This window comes from Glycine soja, chromosome 19 (assembly GCF_004193775.1).
Source record: "Glycine soja cultivar W05 chromosome 19, ASM419377v2, whole genome shotgun sequence".
Lineage (NCBI taxonomy): Eukaryota > Viridiplantae > Streptophyta > Magnoliopsida > Fabales > Fabaceae > Glycine > Glycine soja.
Genome location: NC_041020.1, coordinates 15,782,852 through 15,800,149, shown reverse-complemented (window position 1 = coordinate 15,800,149; position 17,298 = coordinate 15,782,852). Strand labels below are relative to the sequence as shown.

The window sequence follows — 17,298 nt, the reverse complement described above, 5'->3', positions numbered from 1 at the left end:
CTCATTAGAGTCAAAGTGCAACTGGAAATAAAACATGGACACATCAAAGGTTCCTAATTTTGTAAGTTATTAGCTCAATAATGTGTTGGCAGTAGTCAAAGAAGCTATGTAAACTCGACCCATCTTTTGCCCCAACTTTCACAAGCTGGTTACTTCCATACTTTGACCTTGACTTGAGAAAATCCTTTTCTTAAAAGATTGCACTTGGTTCGACCCTATGTTCACAGGAATAAAAATTTTGATCGCCAATATTTCAACAATCTATCATAGAAGAGATATGATGAATGATCAGGGCATAGTTATGCTATGCATGACAAATGTATTTATCAAACCGACCCAAGACGCCCGAAAGACAACTCTTTCTTGTTAACAATGCATTGGGTACCATGTTCATGTGACTTCAATCATTTTCAGGAGAAAGGATTGTATAACCCCAACATGGTTTGTTCATAGCTATTACCATGGTACCTAACACATGAAACTAAAAACGTGGTGTAAACTTTCACACTTCATTGTCACTTTTGGCGACGAAGAAGGGCATGCAAGGTGTGAACAACTATACGGCAGGATTATGCATAACATGCGAACAATGATAATAGAATGTATGCAATTGGCTGAACAAAAACATGCTAAATGAATATGTATGACAATGCAATGACTTACGCAAATGCAATGCATGAATATGATAAATGATAAATGCAGGAATGATGTGTCCATTATGATGCCATGAAGATATGCATGATGCGATCAAGGAAATCAGACATGGTGAGTTTGCTCCATGTCCTTAATTCAGGAACCTAAATGAAAGGATCCAAAAGTCCATTATCTAGTGACAACTCCCAAGGGTATTTTCATGTAACCTTACCGGCCTCTAGAGATATCATCCTCTTAGGTAATACACTATGGCGATACGGACTATCAACGATAATGCGTCAACAAAAAGAGGAAAACTCTAGATGAGACTTCACTGTTATCAAGCGAGTTAGGGACCCAGCGTGACCACAGATCGACCTACACTCCCTATGGCTAACACAGACCTGGGTATAGGGCCCAACATCTCAAAGTGTGTGCAAAAAGTATGGGTGTCATGTGTGAATGGAGCAACCTAAGAATTACCCAACCCCACCTGCAAAACAACCAAAAATTTCCCAGGCAGATACAAGAATTATAGCACATGTCATCAATCCTAGGATTCAATGGCACAATTTATTTCTAACTACAAAGTTAATAGCTACAAAGATACACACCAAGAAGTAACAACATAGCAAAGGTTATATACAAACATGAGCAACAACGAATAAAGAAAGTGAGTTCAAAGCTAAACTGCAAAACAAACGGTAACAGAATGAAACTTTAACGAACATGAGTACAACACAGAGATTAAAAAGAAAGGAAAAATAAATAAATAAAAGGTCACGATAAAATTGCACACTCGATCAAATGACTTAACTCTCTAACAAGTCCCCAGTGGAGTTGCCATCTGTCGCAACCTACCTTACGACGGGACGACAAAAGAAAATAAATAAAAGCACGTTCGCCTCCTAGGGAGAAAATGAGTGGGAGGCGCCACCAACGTTTATTCGAGGAATGTAGTAGCATGTATGCTATGAAGTTTTGATGATGCCAAAGATAAGCGCTTCTCAAGTTTAATTCAAGTCAAGAATCCAGAAATTCAAGATAATTGATGAACTTAGTTCCTAGAATCTAAGAAAGAGTTTCTTAATTGATGATGCACAGGTTTGGCCAAATGATATTTTCCAAAAAAATTTCTAAGATTTCTTAAATATGATATTTACTCTCTGGTAATCGATTACCAGAGGCTGTAATCGATTACCAATGGCCAAAATAATTTCGGAAATGCTCTTACAAAATTTGAATTTAAATTTTAAGCCTGTAATCAATTACACAAGGCTTGTAATTGATTACCAGAAGTTTTAAACGTTTTATAACAGTCTTTAGAAATTTGAATTTAATTTTAAAGCTTGTAATCGATTACAACTTGTGTGTAATCGATTACCAGACATGAAAATTCAAATTTCAAATCTGAAGAGTCACAACTCTTCAGAAACTAATTGTGTAATCGATTACAACAATTATGTAATCGATTACCAGTAAGGAATTTTTGAAAATAACTCCCAAGAGTCACAATTGTTCAAGAAGTTTTTGAATGGCTATCAAAGGCCTATAAATAGGTGACTTGGGACATGAAATTTTCAAGAGAGTTTGCTTGAACAAATTGTCTTATCCTCTCAATACCAAATTGTCTTATAACTCTCAAAAAGAATTCCTTGGCCAAAACACTTGCAAATTCAATAAGGAATCTTGAGTGATCTTCAATTGTAATATTTTTCTCTTAAAGAGAGAATTCTTCTTCTTATTATTATTCAAAGAGATTGATTAAGGGACCAAGGGTCTCTTAAGTTGTAAGGTTATCTGAACACAAGGGAAGAGTTGTCCCTATGTGGTTCAAAATTTTGTAAAAGGATTTTACAAGATAGTGGAAATCTCAAGCGGGTTGCTTGGGGACTGGACGTAGGCATAGGGCATGACCGAACCAGTATAAAAACTGAGTTTGCATTCTCTTTTCCCTTAAATTTATTTTATTTATTGCAGTTTATATTTCATTTTAAAGAAGTTTATTTTGAATTGTTCTTGAAATAATTCATAATTAGGGTTTCATTATTAGTTAAAAAGAGAGTTAAATTTTAATTGGGATAGTTTGGTATCTTAATTCAACCCTCCTTCTTAAGATACTGAGGCCACTTGTCTAACAAGGAAAACGTTAGAAAAACCAAAAGAGGTCTGTGAATTTTAAAAAGAAGGGTTCGAGAGTTGTTTACGCATAGGGAAGGTATTAGCACCCCATGCGCCCGTCACAAAGAACGACGGCCTTTAATCGAGTGTGCAATAAAAATAGTGTGACTACAAAATTAATTATTTTTCCAAGAGTGGTTAATTTCTTTTCTTTTACTATATTATTTTTTTATTTAATTTTTTTTTTTGAATCGACAAGCATGTTGCCCTTACACCTATGTATTCTCAGGTGCATTGAAGAAATCAGACTTACGTAATTCTTTAAGTCTAAATGTTTGTGTGTTGAATTGATTTTATGTTTTTTTTAAAGATTTATTTTAATTGCAAACAAAGAGTCGTTAAGGCATTGGACCTTGAAACGACAGTTTTAGATTTTAAAAAGCGGAGGGAGTTGTTAAGGCATTAGACCTTGAAACGATCTCAAGTGATATTTGAGTAGAAAAGATTACATATATAATATCAAGAGGCATACATAAGGGTACAAAGATTACATCAAAATCTTAAGAAAAACTAACCGACTGTTGCACAGGGTACAAGGCTTGCAAGAGAAATGATGTAGGAATCAATCCACGGTTCGATTCGGCAACACCTTGGTTTTTCTTTTTTTCTTCTTCTCTTTCTCCTTTCTGCATTTTTTCTCTCTTTCTTTAGTTCTCTGAACCCTTAAACCCTTCCCCTGCATGGCTATTTATAGGAAAAGGCCATTTGGTGCAAGGGAAGCTCGCCTAGGTGAGTTGGTTGCTTAAAGCTGAAGGTATCAGCTCGCCTTGGCGAATGGTTTGCTTAGGGATGAAGAAATTTCATGGCCCAAGCTAGCCACATGCTTGCCTGGGCGAGTTTAGGTCCAGAAAAATCTAGAAAATGACCATTTTGCCCTTTCCTTGTGGCTTTTGTTTCTGGAACTAACAAACAACCATCAAAACCCTGCGCAACCCCTTGGCCTTGTGTTGTAACCGATGCCAAACACCGTAATTCAATTAGCAATGATAAAAAAATCATATCCGAATGATAAAAACATTATACACAGATGAAATTAGGGTCTAACAGCTCCAAATTTGGCTCCACAAATTCAAATTCAAATTCAAGTGAAATTTAAATAAAAATTCAAATTTTCCTCCAATTTTGTGTGACACTTAGGCTATAAATAGAAGCCTTGTGTGTGCATTTTGCAACTTTGATCATTTGATAAATTAGACTTCAAAGTTAAGACCTCATTCTCCCTCTTCTTTCTCTCAAAATTTTGTTCCCCTCTCTCCCTCTCCCTCCACTCATATTCTCCTACCTTCAAGCTCTTATCCATGGCTTCCTATGGTGGTGAGGTTGTTCTTGACTCACCTTCTCTTTGAAGTGGTGTCTCCAATAACCTTTCCTCCTTCTCCATTATGCTACCATTGATCTTCAAGAAGCAAAAGACTCTATTGATGAAGAAGATCCAAAGCCCACAAGCTCCACATGGAGCTACATTAATCCTTACAAGCAATCACAACCAATATACAATTCCCACCCCGGAAAAAGAGACTAAGGCACCCAACACTAGGATCCTTTGTGAATACAAGCCTAAGAGAACCTACTCTTAGCCCAAACTAGAAAACCCTATTCTAGCATATTGTAAGCAATTCATGCATAAAACACAAACACCGTGTAAAAACCATACACAAGAAAAACCAAGTAGGAGGGATAGAATCTGACCAATCTTTCCACAAAAACCTTGTTGGATTGAGAAAGTGATCTTCTTCTAGTCAAAAGACACAACTCACTTTCAAGAAAAGATCTTCATAACCAAACGATTAAGAAGTTGTGAGTTACTATATAGCTCTTTTCTTCCATTCTCTTATCCACTAATGAAAGCACAAAGTCTTGCTCATTCTGAGACTAAGATGTTATTTTCAAGATGTATTGAGCATTATCTAATGATCTCTTGATATGTAGATGCTATAAGGTGTGAATGTATGTATACATGATTTTGATGATGCCAAAGAAGAATCAAACAAGGCTGCTTCAAATGATAAGCATTTGCTTCAAGAATAATTCAAGATTGCTTCAACAAACAAAGCCTTGTTTCAAGATTCACTAAAGACCAAGCCTTGCCTTAAAACAAAGTGCTTTCAAGACATGCAAGGCTCTGGTAATCGATTACCAGGAAGTGTAATCGATTACCAGAAGACAGGGTTGAGAAATAGCTGTTGAAAAAGGTTTTGAATTTGAATTTTCAACATGTAATCGATTACCATATGTCTGTAATCGATTACCAGCAACGGAACTTTGAAAATTCAAATTCAAAAGTCATAACCCTTCAAATTATAACTGTGTAATCGATTACACAAACATTGTAATTGATTACCAGTGGAAAGTTTTCAGAAAATCTGCCAACAGTCACATCTTTTCATTAGATTTGTGAATGGCCATCAAAGGCCTATAAATAGGTGACTTGGGCACGAATTTTACAGAGAGAGAATTTTGATTGATTAAAAATGTTTTATCCTCTCAAAAGATTAAGAGAGTTTTGCTTGGCAAAAATGTCTTATCCTCTCAAAAGACAATGAGAGAGATTCCAAAAGAACTTCATTGCCAAATACTCTCTCAAAAGAAATCCTTGGCCAAACACTTGCCAAATCTATAAGGATTCTTACATGATCTTCATTGTAATATTCTTCTCTTGAAGAGAGATTTCTTCTTCCATTCTTCTTACTCAATGAAATTAATTAAGGGACCGAGGGTCTCTTGAGTTGTAAGGATTCCTGAACACAAGGGATGGGTTGTCCCTATGTGGTTCAGAAGTTGTAAAGGATTTTACAAAGATAGTGGAAATCTCAAGTGGGTTGCTTGAGTACTGGACATAGGCATGGGTTGTGGCCGAACCAGTATAAAACTGTGTTTGCATTCTCTCTTCCCTTATCTCATTTATGTTATTGCAATCAATTTTTCCTTGCATGTTTAAAGAACATTATTAAATTGATTGTTGCTGCTTCTTCAGCATTCTAAGTCTATCCCTCTTAAGATTATTGAGGCCACAAGGTCTAACATAAGGTTATTTATAGAGAAAACAATTATAATTGTCAGTAATCGATTAAATCTATAAGGTAATCGATTATTTTAACAAAGTAATCGATTAGATTATCTAAGTAATGAATTAAAGTGTTCATCCAACATCTAGAAAACAACTCAAGGACAATATAATCGAGTAGATGACCTATGTAATCGATTAAAGTGTTCTTTTTCACCTCTGAACACATGAACGAGAGAGAAGTAATCGATTAATCCACTTGGTAATCGATTAAAGTGGAGACTCCTGACTAAATCAATCATTGTCTCAAACAGCAGTGTAATCAATTATGAGATATCGGTAATCGATTAAACCGATACGAGACTTAACTCTACAAGCTTCAAACAATTTGTTGTAATCGATTACAATGAGGTTGCAATCAATTAACATAGAGAGTTTTTGCCTCTAAAGAAATTTTTTTAACTTAGAAAATTTTCTTCACACGCACTATGATAATGCACAATGCAAAACATATATCAAATGTACTAAGATGCAACAACAAAAATAACAACCAATACAAATGCCACTCAAGGGAGTTAGGCATGTAAAAGCCAAAACTTCTCCAAAAAAACTTCTTCAAGCTTTAGCCTTAGGTTGTACCATGTTGCTCATGTTGTTCCCCCTATCTCTAATAGTGAATCCACTATATAGGAAGAGCACATGGCTTTGGAAGAGGCAACAAATGAAGGGATTTGACTGAAGGGTCCGATTAGAAATCTTTGATTTTCACAAGAAAAGGTTGTCATTTTCTACAACAGTCTAAGTGCAATCTATTTAGCCAAGGATCAATTCCATCATGAAAGGACTAAACACATTAACATCAAATACAACTTATTCGTACTAAGAATAGGGTCAAAGTCCAGAAAGTTAATACGAGGGAGAATACAACTGATATGTTCATGAAGCATGTTCCAAGAAGTAAGTTTATGCACTGCCTGGATGTACTTAATGTAGATTGCTAGAGATGAACAAAGTTACTTGTAATTCAAAAATGTTATTGAACCAAGGTGGAGATTGTTGATTGTTGGACGATGGACGATAGAGATAGGACATACAACAACATTGGTCATCTAGTTAAGTACTCTTTTCTTCTATATTGGTCATCTAATCTTTTGTAATCTGATAGAGTTTTGGGAAAGTTTACATAAAGCTTGGGGAACCAAGCATAGGTTGAGTTTAGCTTATCATCCTCAAATTGCTGGCTAGATCGAGAGAATCATCCAATCCTTAGAGGACCTTCTTAGAGCTTGTGCACTAGAATAAAAGGGTAGTTGGAATAGTTCCTTGCCTCTTGCTCAACATGGAAATATAACCATTCTAGAAAAAATAGTTCTTTTAAAGATAAAAGCTTTTCTTTCAAAGCCTTTTGATCAAAACAAGTTTGGTCCTATTGTTAAGAAGTAAAATAACAAATTTAGTGTTTTTAATAAAAACCATATTTGAGATCTATGCAAGAGCAACATAAAAGAGATGGGGAGGAAGAGTGCACAAATATTTTTATATTAGTTCACCTTAATATAGGACTACATCCAATCCTCACTCTTCAAGATGATATTTTCACTAACACAATTAGTTTACAACTGGACCAACAACCATTGGATTTCACAACCATTGGATTTCACAACCAATGGAAAATACCATAATATCCTTGAATTAAATTTTGGAAAACAAAACAACCAATGATTTTTATAGTCCGAAATTTTTATACTCCAACTAGGATGGATATTAGCATTCTCCAATAAATAATTATGTAATATTGAAATATGGAGTATGGATTGATCACATATTGTTAGCTATATTATATATATTTTTAATTTTTTAATATAAATACTGAATCAACCAGGCTAATAACTGACCCACTAGTTCGACCTCAAACACATTGACCTAGTGCTACAATTGAATCGATGACTAGGTCGATTTTTCATAAGAGCAAAATATGTTTTTTTGTCCTCATAAATATGAAAATATTTGGAATCCGTTCCTGCAAAATTTTCAATACATTTTTCGTCCTTACAAAATTAAAACACAACATTTTTTTGGCGTGTAAGTAGGTTCAGATTGTGTGTATAATCAATGTAAAATATGATATTTTTTACATCGATTATATATATAATTGATATTAAAAGTCATGCACATAAGTTCGAATGTTCAAACCTTATTCTATGCCGCACAAAAAAAATAACACATTTTAATTTTATGAAAATAAAAAATATACTAAAAATCTTACAAAAATAAATTCTAAACATTTTTATATTTTGAAAAACTAAACATATATTTTAACCTTTTTATAATTATGTTTGCGACACAGCATGAAAATTTGTCACACGTGTTTATTGAAAGAAGTGCAGGCAAATCACTGATTGCCAGTTACGTATGTCTTTTTTATGGAAACTCGGCGCAGGGAGGAGAAACCCGCAGCTGGCACTAAGATATTTTCCCATAACTTCGGGCCACTAGTCTACGACTATAATAATTCACCGAACAGAATGTACCTAATATTATTATTTTTAAAAAGCAAAAAAAAAAAAAATCACCACGAAAGACAAACAATCATACCAGTTACAAAACATTAAAACCCTATAAATAAGATTTCAAGAATAAAATATACAAATAAATAATAATAATATAAAAACAAAATGTTCAAACACCAAACGTTTGGCTTCCTTTTCAAATAATGATATAGGCTTCGGAGATGAACGAACATAGTAAAATACAAAAGAAAACAAGGCGCACAAGGTTAGGCCACACGAAATAATATCAGCATGGACAGAGAAAGAAAGGAAAAGAAGAGAGTGACTGCGATATGTCTCTGCCCTGCGTAATACTCTCCTTGTTCTTAATTTTAAGACATTTTTAATTAATTTATATTTTTTTATAAAAATTAATTAATTTAATTAATCATATTAAATATATCAATTATTTATATTATGATTTCAAAATTATTATTATTTTATCTTTTTATCTATTTAATTTTTTTAATATTTTTTAAAAAATAATTAATTAAAATATGTGAAAAAATAATCAATACATTTAAAATTTTAAAAAAATCTTATAAAAAAAGTTGGAAAGAGAGCAAATCGTATCTATGGCCCAAATCAGAGACGCAACCCAGCTTGAGAGAACACTGTCCTCCGATCTCGCGCAACTCAACAAAAGCAAAAATTACGGAAAGCAACCTCTATCATGCCACGTAAACTAACCTATGACTCTGACCCTTCTCTCTTTTTATCATTTCCTTTCACCAATGGCCCCCACCCTCACCTCATCTTTCACACAACCGTATCGCTTCTCACAACATCGACGCTCCACGTACCTACTCCTCCAATCTCAGCCGTCCACGTCTCCCTCACTAGAATCCAACCCACTGGTCCTTAAATATCCACCTGTTACCCCCATCACACCCTCCCTTTCAAATCAACGGTCCACATTCCACGCCTCTCAGATCTCGCAATCAAACACTTTAAACTCCCTCCTTCCTCACTACACGCCGTTTCTCTTTTATTGCCGTTTTTTTTATGTCGTCATGTTCTGAGTTTCGTGTTGTCCTGTTTTGTGTTGTTGTGTTGTGTTCAGTTCTTTCCTTCGTTACATGCAAAAACGACTATGAAGACGCCAAAACGCCAATCGTCGCCGGCAAACGCTGCTCGACCAGTGGAGTCTGATTCCGGCGAGATCGTCACGAGGTTCAAGAACGGTGGCCGGAGAAGGATCAAAATCAAGCGAATGAAGTACACTTGCCAGACGAAGATCCGCGTCAGGAATGACGCCGGCGCTGGCGGCGTGTCTCAACCGCCGGCGGTGGATTCTGAAGGAGAGAAGAGAGAGATTGACGAGCACGTGGAGATATCGCTGTCGCTGGCTTCCTCGTCGTCGGAAGAGGAAGAGCGATTGTCGTCGAAGCAAAGCGACGGCGTTTTGTCGTACGGTTCGGCGTCGGTGATAGGGAGCAGGACGGAGATGGAGGACGCGGTGAGCTCGGAGATAGGGTTTGCAGCGAAGTGCGACTTCTTTGCGGTGTACGACGGCCACGGCGGAGCTCAGGTGGCGGAGGCGTGCAAGGAGAGGCTGCACCGGCTGGTGGCGGAGGAAGTGGTGGGGAGTAGTGAGAGTCACGTGGAATGGGACTGGCGGGGAGTGATGGAAGGGTGTTTTCGGAAAATGGACAGCGAGGTCGCCGGTAACGCGGCCGTCAGGATGGTGGGTTCCACAGCGGTTGTCGCCGTCGTGGCGCTGGAGGAGGTTATCGTTGCTAATTGCGGTGATTCTAGGGCCGTGTTGGGAAGAGGAGGTGAGGCCGTGGACTTGTCTAGTGATCATAAGGTATATTTGTTTCCATTTTCTTAATTATTTAATTTCTCAAATTTCTACTCTATTTTTTATATTCCTTGGACAGCTCATTTTAGAATTGTTATTGTTAATTTTTAGAGTACTTGAAATAACGTCATATTCTTTATTAATCATAGGAAAAAAAAACGTCGTATTCTTTAAATTTGTTAACTTTACCATAATTATTATTGTAAACTTTGATTGATTTTCTAGTTTTATTTATAAGAATATAAAAAGTAAAATATTTTTGCACTATAAAGTAAATTGTCATTTATTTTAAATATTAAAGGTGTATAGAAATTAAATTCTATAAAAAAAAGTACATTTTTGAATTTTCCTTGCATAAAATTTGCTGCCATTTTTCAAGTTTTGATTTCATGTATATTTATGTTTTCACTATGTTAAAAGCGGGCGCAGCACTATTTTGATTGACAATTTTGACATTTTCTTAAAAATATCCATACATATGTGAACATGTAATGCAAGTCAATGCTCTTCAATTTGATGATGAAAATGGTTATTCAGCAAAAATTGTTGCTGGCAGTGAATGTCTGGACTCTGGGGGTGTGTATTTGATGTGTAGCTTCCAAAAGAGAAAGATGTCTTTTGGTCGTATCGTAGAGAATTGAGATCATCTTTGTAATGGGTGCATCAAAGCTTTTATAGTGTTAATTATTGAATTTAAGACGTATGCACCTTAAAACTTGGCATTCAATCACAAATAATTATTTGAATTATTTTAAGATAATTATTTTAAAAATTAACAACCTTATCATTCATGATTGTGATTAGATGATTGTGTAAATTTTTTTACAATTATTAATGCATAATCCTTATTCTCTTAATTATTTCTGTCAGATTTTTTCGTAGCGAAGCAATTTATTGTAAGAAAATAAATGGCATTATGGTTTCCTATTGTGTGCACAGCCCCACAGGCCCGATGAGTTGATGAGAATCGAAGAGGCTGGTGGAAGGGTCATTAACTGGAATGGCCAGCGCGTGCTTGGTGTTCTTGCCACTTCACGATCCATAGGTTAGTTTGAACATTCAATTCTTCATATTCACTATACTGCTGGTTGCTAATATTAAATTATTAATCGTTAACTAAGACCTTTTAATGGTGTTTCTTCGGTGTTATGTGTGTTGTGTTTATCCTTTTGGTTTGCCATTTTTTTAACATATCGTTTTTATCAGCTCAGCACTGTAAAAGCAGAAGAATCTCAGCACCCTCTGGCTTATTTAGAGTATAGCAGAGCAACATTGACAAAAAAAGAATGAGTACTATTATTATCGGCATCCTCTGACTTTAAATTTGATTATCTACAATTATTACCTTTTAAATGTTGAACCAAACAAGATGACACACTGTTGCTTAGATCCGCCCATCTGAAAGGAATCCAACAGAATGTAATTAACAATGATTTTTCTATGTAAAACAAGTTTGTCTTAGTTGTTTTTATGCATATCGCAGAACTGGTTTTAAATTTAAGAGTTTTTGGTAAAGTATCTGTTATTTGAAGTGTTAAACTTGAAGGTTGGACAGTATATTGATGATTCAAAACCTTGGACAATTGTCCCCAAGCTTCCACATGCTTTTTCTCCTAACAATTGCTTCTCTTGTATGGTCAAACACGTCGAACTCTTAAATAATAAATGGAGAGAATTTTGTGGTATGGATCCGGTTTACCACAAGATTAAGGAATCTCGATCTATCAAATTGCATGGAAACTTTAATCCCCACATGCTTAAATAGTCAAACTTGAATATTTAAATTTTTGCATCGTTAATAAAATGGTAATATTGAATATGCGTATTATTGATGAAACAGATCTAGAAAGGACTAATATAAACCATCATCTTTAGCAAGACTTGGCTGTATTTGAATATTGTTCCAAATACATTCCATTTCCTACAAATGCATTACTCGGCTATTTTTATTTGCTTGAAGATAACCCATCTGTTTTTTTTTTTTTTTTTTGTAGTTACATTTAATTCCATGACATCATACCATTACTGCTCCAATTTCTCTCCTGTCCGTTCTGACTGTGTAATTTGACTGATGCAGGAGATCAGTACCTTAGACCTTATGTAATATCAAAACCAGAAGTGACAGTGACCCAGCGAAGCAGCAAGGATGAATTTCTCATACTAGCAAGTGATGGATTGTGGGATGTGATGTCAAGTGAAGTTGCGTGCCAAGTTGTAAGGAAATGCTTCCAGGGGCAGATTAGGAGAGTGTGCGATGGAGTTGGGAATCATCAAAACCGTGCTACCGATGCTGCAGACCTCTTGGCTGAGATAGCATTGGCAAAGGGAAGTAGAGATAACACCAGTGTCATTGTAGTTGAGCTAAGAGGAACAGTAACAACTGATTGAGGCCTCGTTTCTGTCAAAACATGTATTTTTATTTTTATTTTCTTCTCTAATTCTTGCCTTGCTGCTTTGGACTAATATACACTCAGGTTGTGCCTCCTCATTGCCACAAGAGATTATATCTACTTGATAATAATGAGTACTTCCTTACTCACATTAGTGCTTTTTGTAAAATAAAAAAGACCTCCAATTAATTCTTTAAATATCTACAAAGACTACAATAAGTCGATACATTAATTGCGAAACTACTATTTTAGTTTGGATAATTAATAGATAATTGTTTACTTTATTTAACTAAAATTTATAATATATAAATAAATATTTTTAACATATAAATTATATTTTAATTTACAGTAAATAACTTATATTGTATCACTTTATAAAAATATATTGTAATAAAATGTTATTTTTAATTATCGATAATTTCTGATAAAAATTATGGAAATTTAATTTAAAAATAAAATTGGAAATGTTATATTGGAAAATATATGTTGATTAAGGAAATAAAGTATATGAATACATATAAGAAAAAGTGCTTCGAGATGGTCGAAAAAAAAAACTTTTGGCATTGGTTGTTGAACCAAATTGAGTTTAAAATTAAAATTAAAAAAAATACATTTAAAAATAAATACAAATTTAAACAATAAAATAAATGTTTCGTATATAAAATTAGGATTAGGATAAGACAATAAAATTTGGGTTGACTGAAGATGCATCCTGAGTTCGGCTGTTCGCTGCCATTTGGATATGGAGGATACAAATCACATCTTCCGTCAGTGGTTTTGCTAAAGCGGTTTGAGGTTTGATGGTTCCGAATACACTCCAACAAAACTTCTGCACTCAAGACTTTGATGGGTGGATAGAAAATCATGTGGCTTCTGGTGTTGTGGTTGAGAGCAGAAGCTGGAATATCATTTTTGTCGTGACTCCTTATACTCTTTGGTATTGCAGAAATTTGTTGGTGTTCGAGAATGTTTCCTAGCATCCCTCTAGCATCATATAGCGAATCTTGAGACAAGTGGATGCTATAGCTATTAGCCTTTTGCACAATTCAATGTTGACCTCTGAGAATGGTTTAGTTCAGTACAATAACGCTATCTGTTGGAAGGCTCCTGCTCCTGAGAGGTGGAAGTTGAGGGCAAAAACATCAAATAGGGTCCCTTTTAGAAATTTATTACCAAATAGGGTCCCTTTCGTAATTATTTATCTAGGTGGTCTCTTTTTCTATTACAAAGTGGTACCTCTGAAGGCGCTTCCCGCGACATAATGACACATGGCACTGCACGATTGGAAGCGCTGCGCACGAGGGCACCTTGGTTCGCGCCCCTGACATTGGCGCCTCTGTACGCGCTTAGGGACCTGGCGCCTTGGCTAGCGCCCCTGCTGTAGGCGCGACTGCTAGCGCAGGGCAGCCAGGCGCGTCCAGCTCCATTAAAGGGCAGCTGGTCCCACCCCCCCTCCCCACTCCCTCCTTCTCCCCCAAGCCCACCTGCTCCCCACTTGTTCCCTAGCTGGTCCCCGAGCCTTGTTCCCCCCCTCCAGCCACTCCATTGTTTGTTCCCCTTCCCCAACAGTATTCTTTGTGACTTGGTATGTTAATTTTTTGTATTGTTTCAAATTTTTTTTTTTTTTTATAAATTGTTATATTTTACTATTTGTATGTTTTTTTTGCAGGTAGTCATCTTGTGTACAACAAAATTGTATTCACTCACAACAAGTTTATTTTATTTATCCTTATATATTTTTGTTGTTAGTTTAATTTGTTTATCATTTTAGTTATTTTTTATTAATTATGTAACAAATTGTTTATTTTTTTTACGGTTGTTTAATTTTTAGAATATAATTTTAATTAAGATTGATAATAAATATTCCTGTAATATTTGTGTGTGTGTGCGTGCGTGCGTGCGTGCGTGCGTTTTTATTATTTCGTACATTTCATAAAATCAAATTTCTTTAAAAATTTAACCTACATTCAACATTATATATTAACAAAATAATTTTGAAGAAATTATTTCAATTTACTGTCATTATAATTCATTTACTTAAATTACATGTTCGTTTCTAAAATTTAAATTATGTATTTTTTTACAATATTGTTTGCGTATGTACTTAGACTTTATTTATTATTTATAATATGTGTGATTATTAATTTTTTTCTTTCTATACAAGAGTTTTAATATGGCTAGTTCGTCATCTTCTAATCATTATGATGTGGCATCTGGACCATTAGAGGATGATTTATTGTGAATGCAAAAAAATCATATATCGCAACATATTTAGAATAGTGCTAATGATAGGATGTTAAAAATCCAACGAGCCACACCACTGTACAATCATAGAGAAGCACCGCCCGACAAAATTATTCCTCTATTACAAGTTTCGGGTTTGTACCCGATAATAAAATTGGTGCAGTTGAAAGTAGATGGAGCATTAGTTAATGCTTTTATTGAAAGGTGGAGGCCAGAAACGCATACATTTCATTTGAAGTGTGGGGAGGCAACTATTACACTTCAAGATGTTTCTGTGCTTCTTGGTATTCATGTGGATGGAAGACCTTTAATTGGAAATACAAATATTGACTGGTTTGAGTTGTGTCATGAATGATTGGGTGTCATGCCTGACGATGCTGTAGTTGATGGGAACTCACTTTTATTGAGTTGGCTGGCTTCTCATTTAGCAAATATTCATGATTTTACAGGCAACCAAGAAGGGCTTGAAATATTTGCTCGTGCTTGGATCTTAAGATTCATAGGAGGGGTAATGTTTGTTGATAAAAGCAGCAAAAGGGTGCCAATGAGATATTTGCAATTTTTAAGAGACCTTAGAGAGTGTAGCAGTTATGCATGGGGAGCTGCTGTTTTGGGTAACCTTTATAGAGAGATGTGCATCGCAACAGACTATAATGCTAAATCAATAGGCGGTTTCACTCTCTTGATTCAATTATGGGCATGAGAACGATGCCCAACGTTAGCCCCGTTAGTTATTCCTCCACAACAACAAAACGCGCCACTTGCCTACAGGTATACTTTCTTTTACTATTTTGAATGGATAATTAATAAACATGCTTGGTTGATGTTAATCATTATTCTATGTAACATTTTATTTTGTTATTTAATTTTTTGTGAAGATGGTTGGGAGGTAATTGCATCACATAGGCAATGACAATTTACTTGAGTTTCGTCGTAAATTAGATGTCATGAAACGCGACGAGGTAACAATTTTGACGTTTGTTTTTAAATGATGTTGTAATTCTTAATTAATTTATTAAATTTAACTTTTATATGCAGTTTGTCTGGGTCCCTTATTCTGGACATGTGGAAATGAATTTGAGTCAAGTTTGTTTTTTTGGGTCTGTATTATGGACATGTATCATACCACTTATTTGTTTTCAAAAAGTGGAATGACACCAGCCGGATAGAGTCATGAGACAATTTGGAATGCAACAACCTATTCCGGGCCCAGTAATGCAACCCAACAACATACATGACTTGACATTAAAGGGAAAGGAAGGAAAAAATTGGATGCGACTAATGCAACCCGCGCTTAATGAATGGAATAGTCGCTATGAAAGGAGGGTAGAGCAAACGCCGCCACAAACAAGGACCCTTAGTCTGAACTCTGGATATATGAGGTGGTACAGGCGTAAAACAAAAGTTTATGTCGACCCAAAACATGCAAGAAGAGGACTATTGGTATACATTGTTCATTATAATTTAGAATAGAAAAGAATGTTGCCCTTATTGAAGATTATTTTAATAACTATTCCTTTATTTTTTATGCAGGGTGAAATCGCCGAAACACTACATTTTATGGTGTCGCCTGTTGGGAGAAGGGTTTGTACTTTTGACGATTTACTGCCATGTATTGAGAAGATCACTCTTTTGTCTGACGAAGAGGATAGGATACTTGAGGCACATGAAGATGCTCCCCCTTCTCAGCCACAATTTGAACATCAACAGTTTAATATACTACAGCAAAGTGTGGAGACTCAAGGCTTAGCGCGACGTCAGGAAACTGTTGATGCAGCAATGTACAGTTTGCCTCCGATGCCAGAACGACAACATGGAATGTATTACTCACCGTCGGCATTCACCCAAGAACCGTCGCAGATGCCGCCGATGTATTCATACCTACATGATTTTCAACCAGGGTATAGTTTTGCAGGCATATTTGGGTCCTCTCCTCCTTCAACAGGAACTCCTTCATTTACCCAAAGTGGTCAACTATCGACCCCAAATGCCCCACTTGCTGGTCCGTGGAATGTACCTGGAGATATACCCGACATGGACGACTTATTAGGGGTCGATTTATGTCATGATTTCTCTGCCGAGACTAACCAAGTGGATGAAAGGGCGAATCGTAGAAGAAGAAATCCTGATATGGCAGCTAGAAATTGGGACCGGACATGTGGGACTTCGTCGCGGCATCACAGACATAGTGATGATTGATTAATAATGAGTTTACATTTTTTCCGCATGTTTTAACATTTTCATGTACTTTGTATTGTTTTTTTCCATGTGTTTAATATTGTCATGTACTTTGTATGGTTTTTTTCATGTTAATTTCATATTATTTCCACTTTAACGTTTCAATCTTATTCTGCAATGCTTTGAAAATAAATAAAAATAAATAACGATAATGTCAATGACACATAATTATAACCAAATATTAAATTATTAAGTTACAAAAAAGTTGGTGGCCTATAATGCAAACATAAAACAAAAGTGATCTCTAACGTAATT

The 17,298-nt window shown here is 35.5% G+C and overlaps 2 protein-coding genes across 2 annotated transcripts; both read left to right on the top strand.

The window, feature by feature from the left end:
* The first annotated feature begins 9,261 nt into the window (after positions 1 to 9,261).
* LOC114398212 (protein phosphatase 2C 51-like) lies at positions 9,262 to 12,710 on the top strand. Its single transcript, XM_028360384.1, has 3 exons — positions 9,262 to 10,177; positions 11,111 to 11,216; positions 12,249 to 12,710. The coding sequence occupies exons 1-3, from the start codon at positions 9,461 to 9,463 to the stop codon at positions 12,557 to 12,559; spliced, it is 1,134 nt and encodes a 377-aa protein (XP_028216185.1). The 5' UTR covers positions 9,262 to 9,460; the 3' UTR covers positions 12,560 to 12,710.
* A 3,145-nt stretch (positions 12,711 to 15,855) lies between these two features.
* Positions 15,856 to 17,063, top strand: LOC114399098. The gene is made up of 2 exons (XM_028361204.1): positions 15,856 to 16,248; positions 16,339 to 17,063. Exons 1-2 carry the CDS (start codon positions 15,979 to 15,981, stop codon positions 17,002 to 17,004), a joined length of 936 nt encoding a protein of 311 aa, XP_028217005.1. The 5' UTR covers positions 15,856 to 15,978; the 3' UTR covers positions 17,005 to 17,063.
* Positions 17,064 to 17,298: the final 235 nt, after the last annotated feature.

What these genes read in the sequence shown, in the direction of transcription:
- LOC114398212 (XM_028360384.1), top strand. Translation starts at nt 9,461, where the DNA reads ATGAAGACGCCAAAACGCCAATCGTCGCCGGCAAACGCTGCTCGACCA. An exon ending in ACTTGTCTAGTGATCATAAG is followed by an intron (nt 10,178 to 11,110) that starts GTATATTTGTTT and finishes TTGTGTGCACAG; the next exon opens with CCCCACAGGCCCGATGAGTT. An exon ending in TGCCACTTCACGATCCATAG is followed by an intron (nt 11,217 to 12,248) that starts GTTAGTTTGAAC and finishes TGACTGATGCAG; the next exon opens with GAGATCAGTACCTTAGACCT.
- LOC114399098 (XM_028361204.1), top strand. Translation starts at nt 15,979, where the DNA reads ATGAGACAATTTGGAATGCAACAACCTATTCCGGGCCCAGTAATGCAA. An exon ending in ATGCAAGAAGAGGACTATTG is followed by an intron (nt 16,249 to 16,338) that starts GTATACATTGTT and finishes TTTTTTATGCAG; the next exon opens with GGTGAAATCGCCGAAACACT.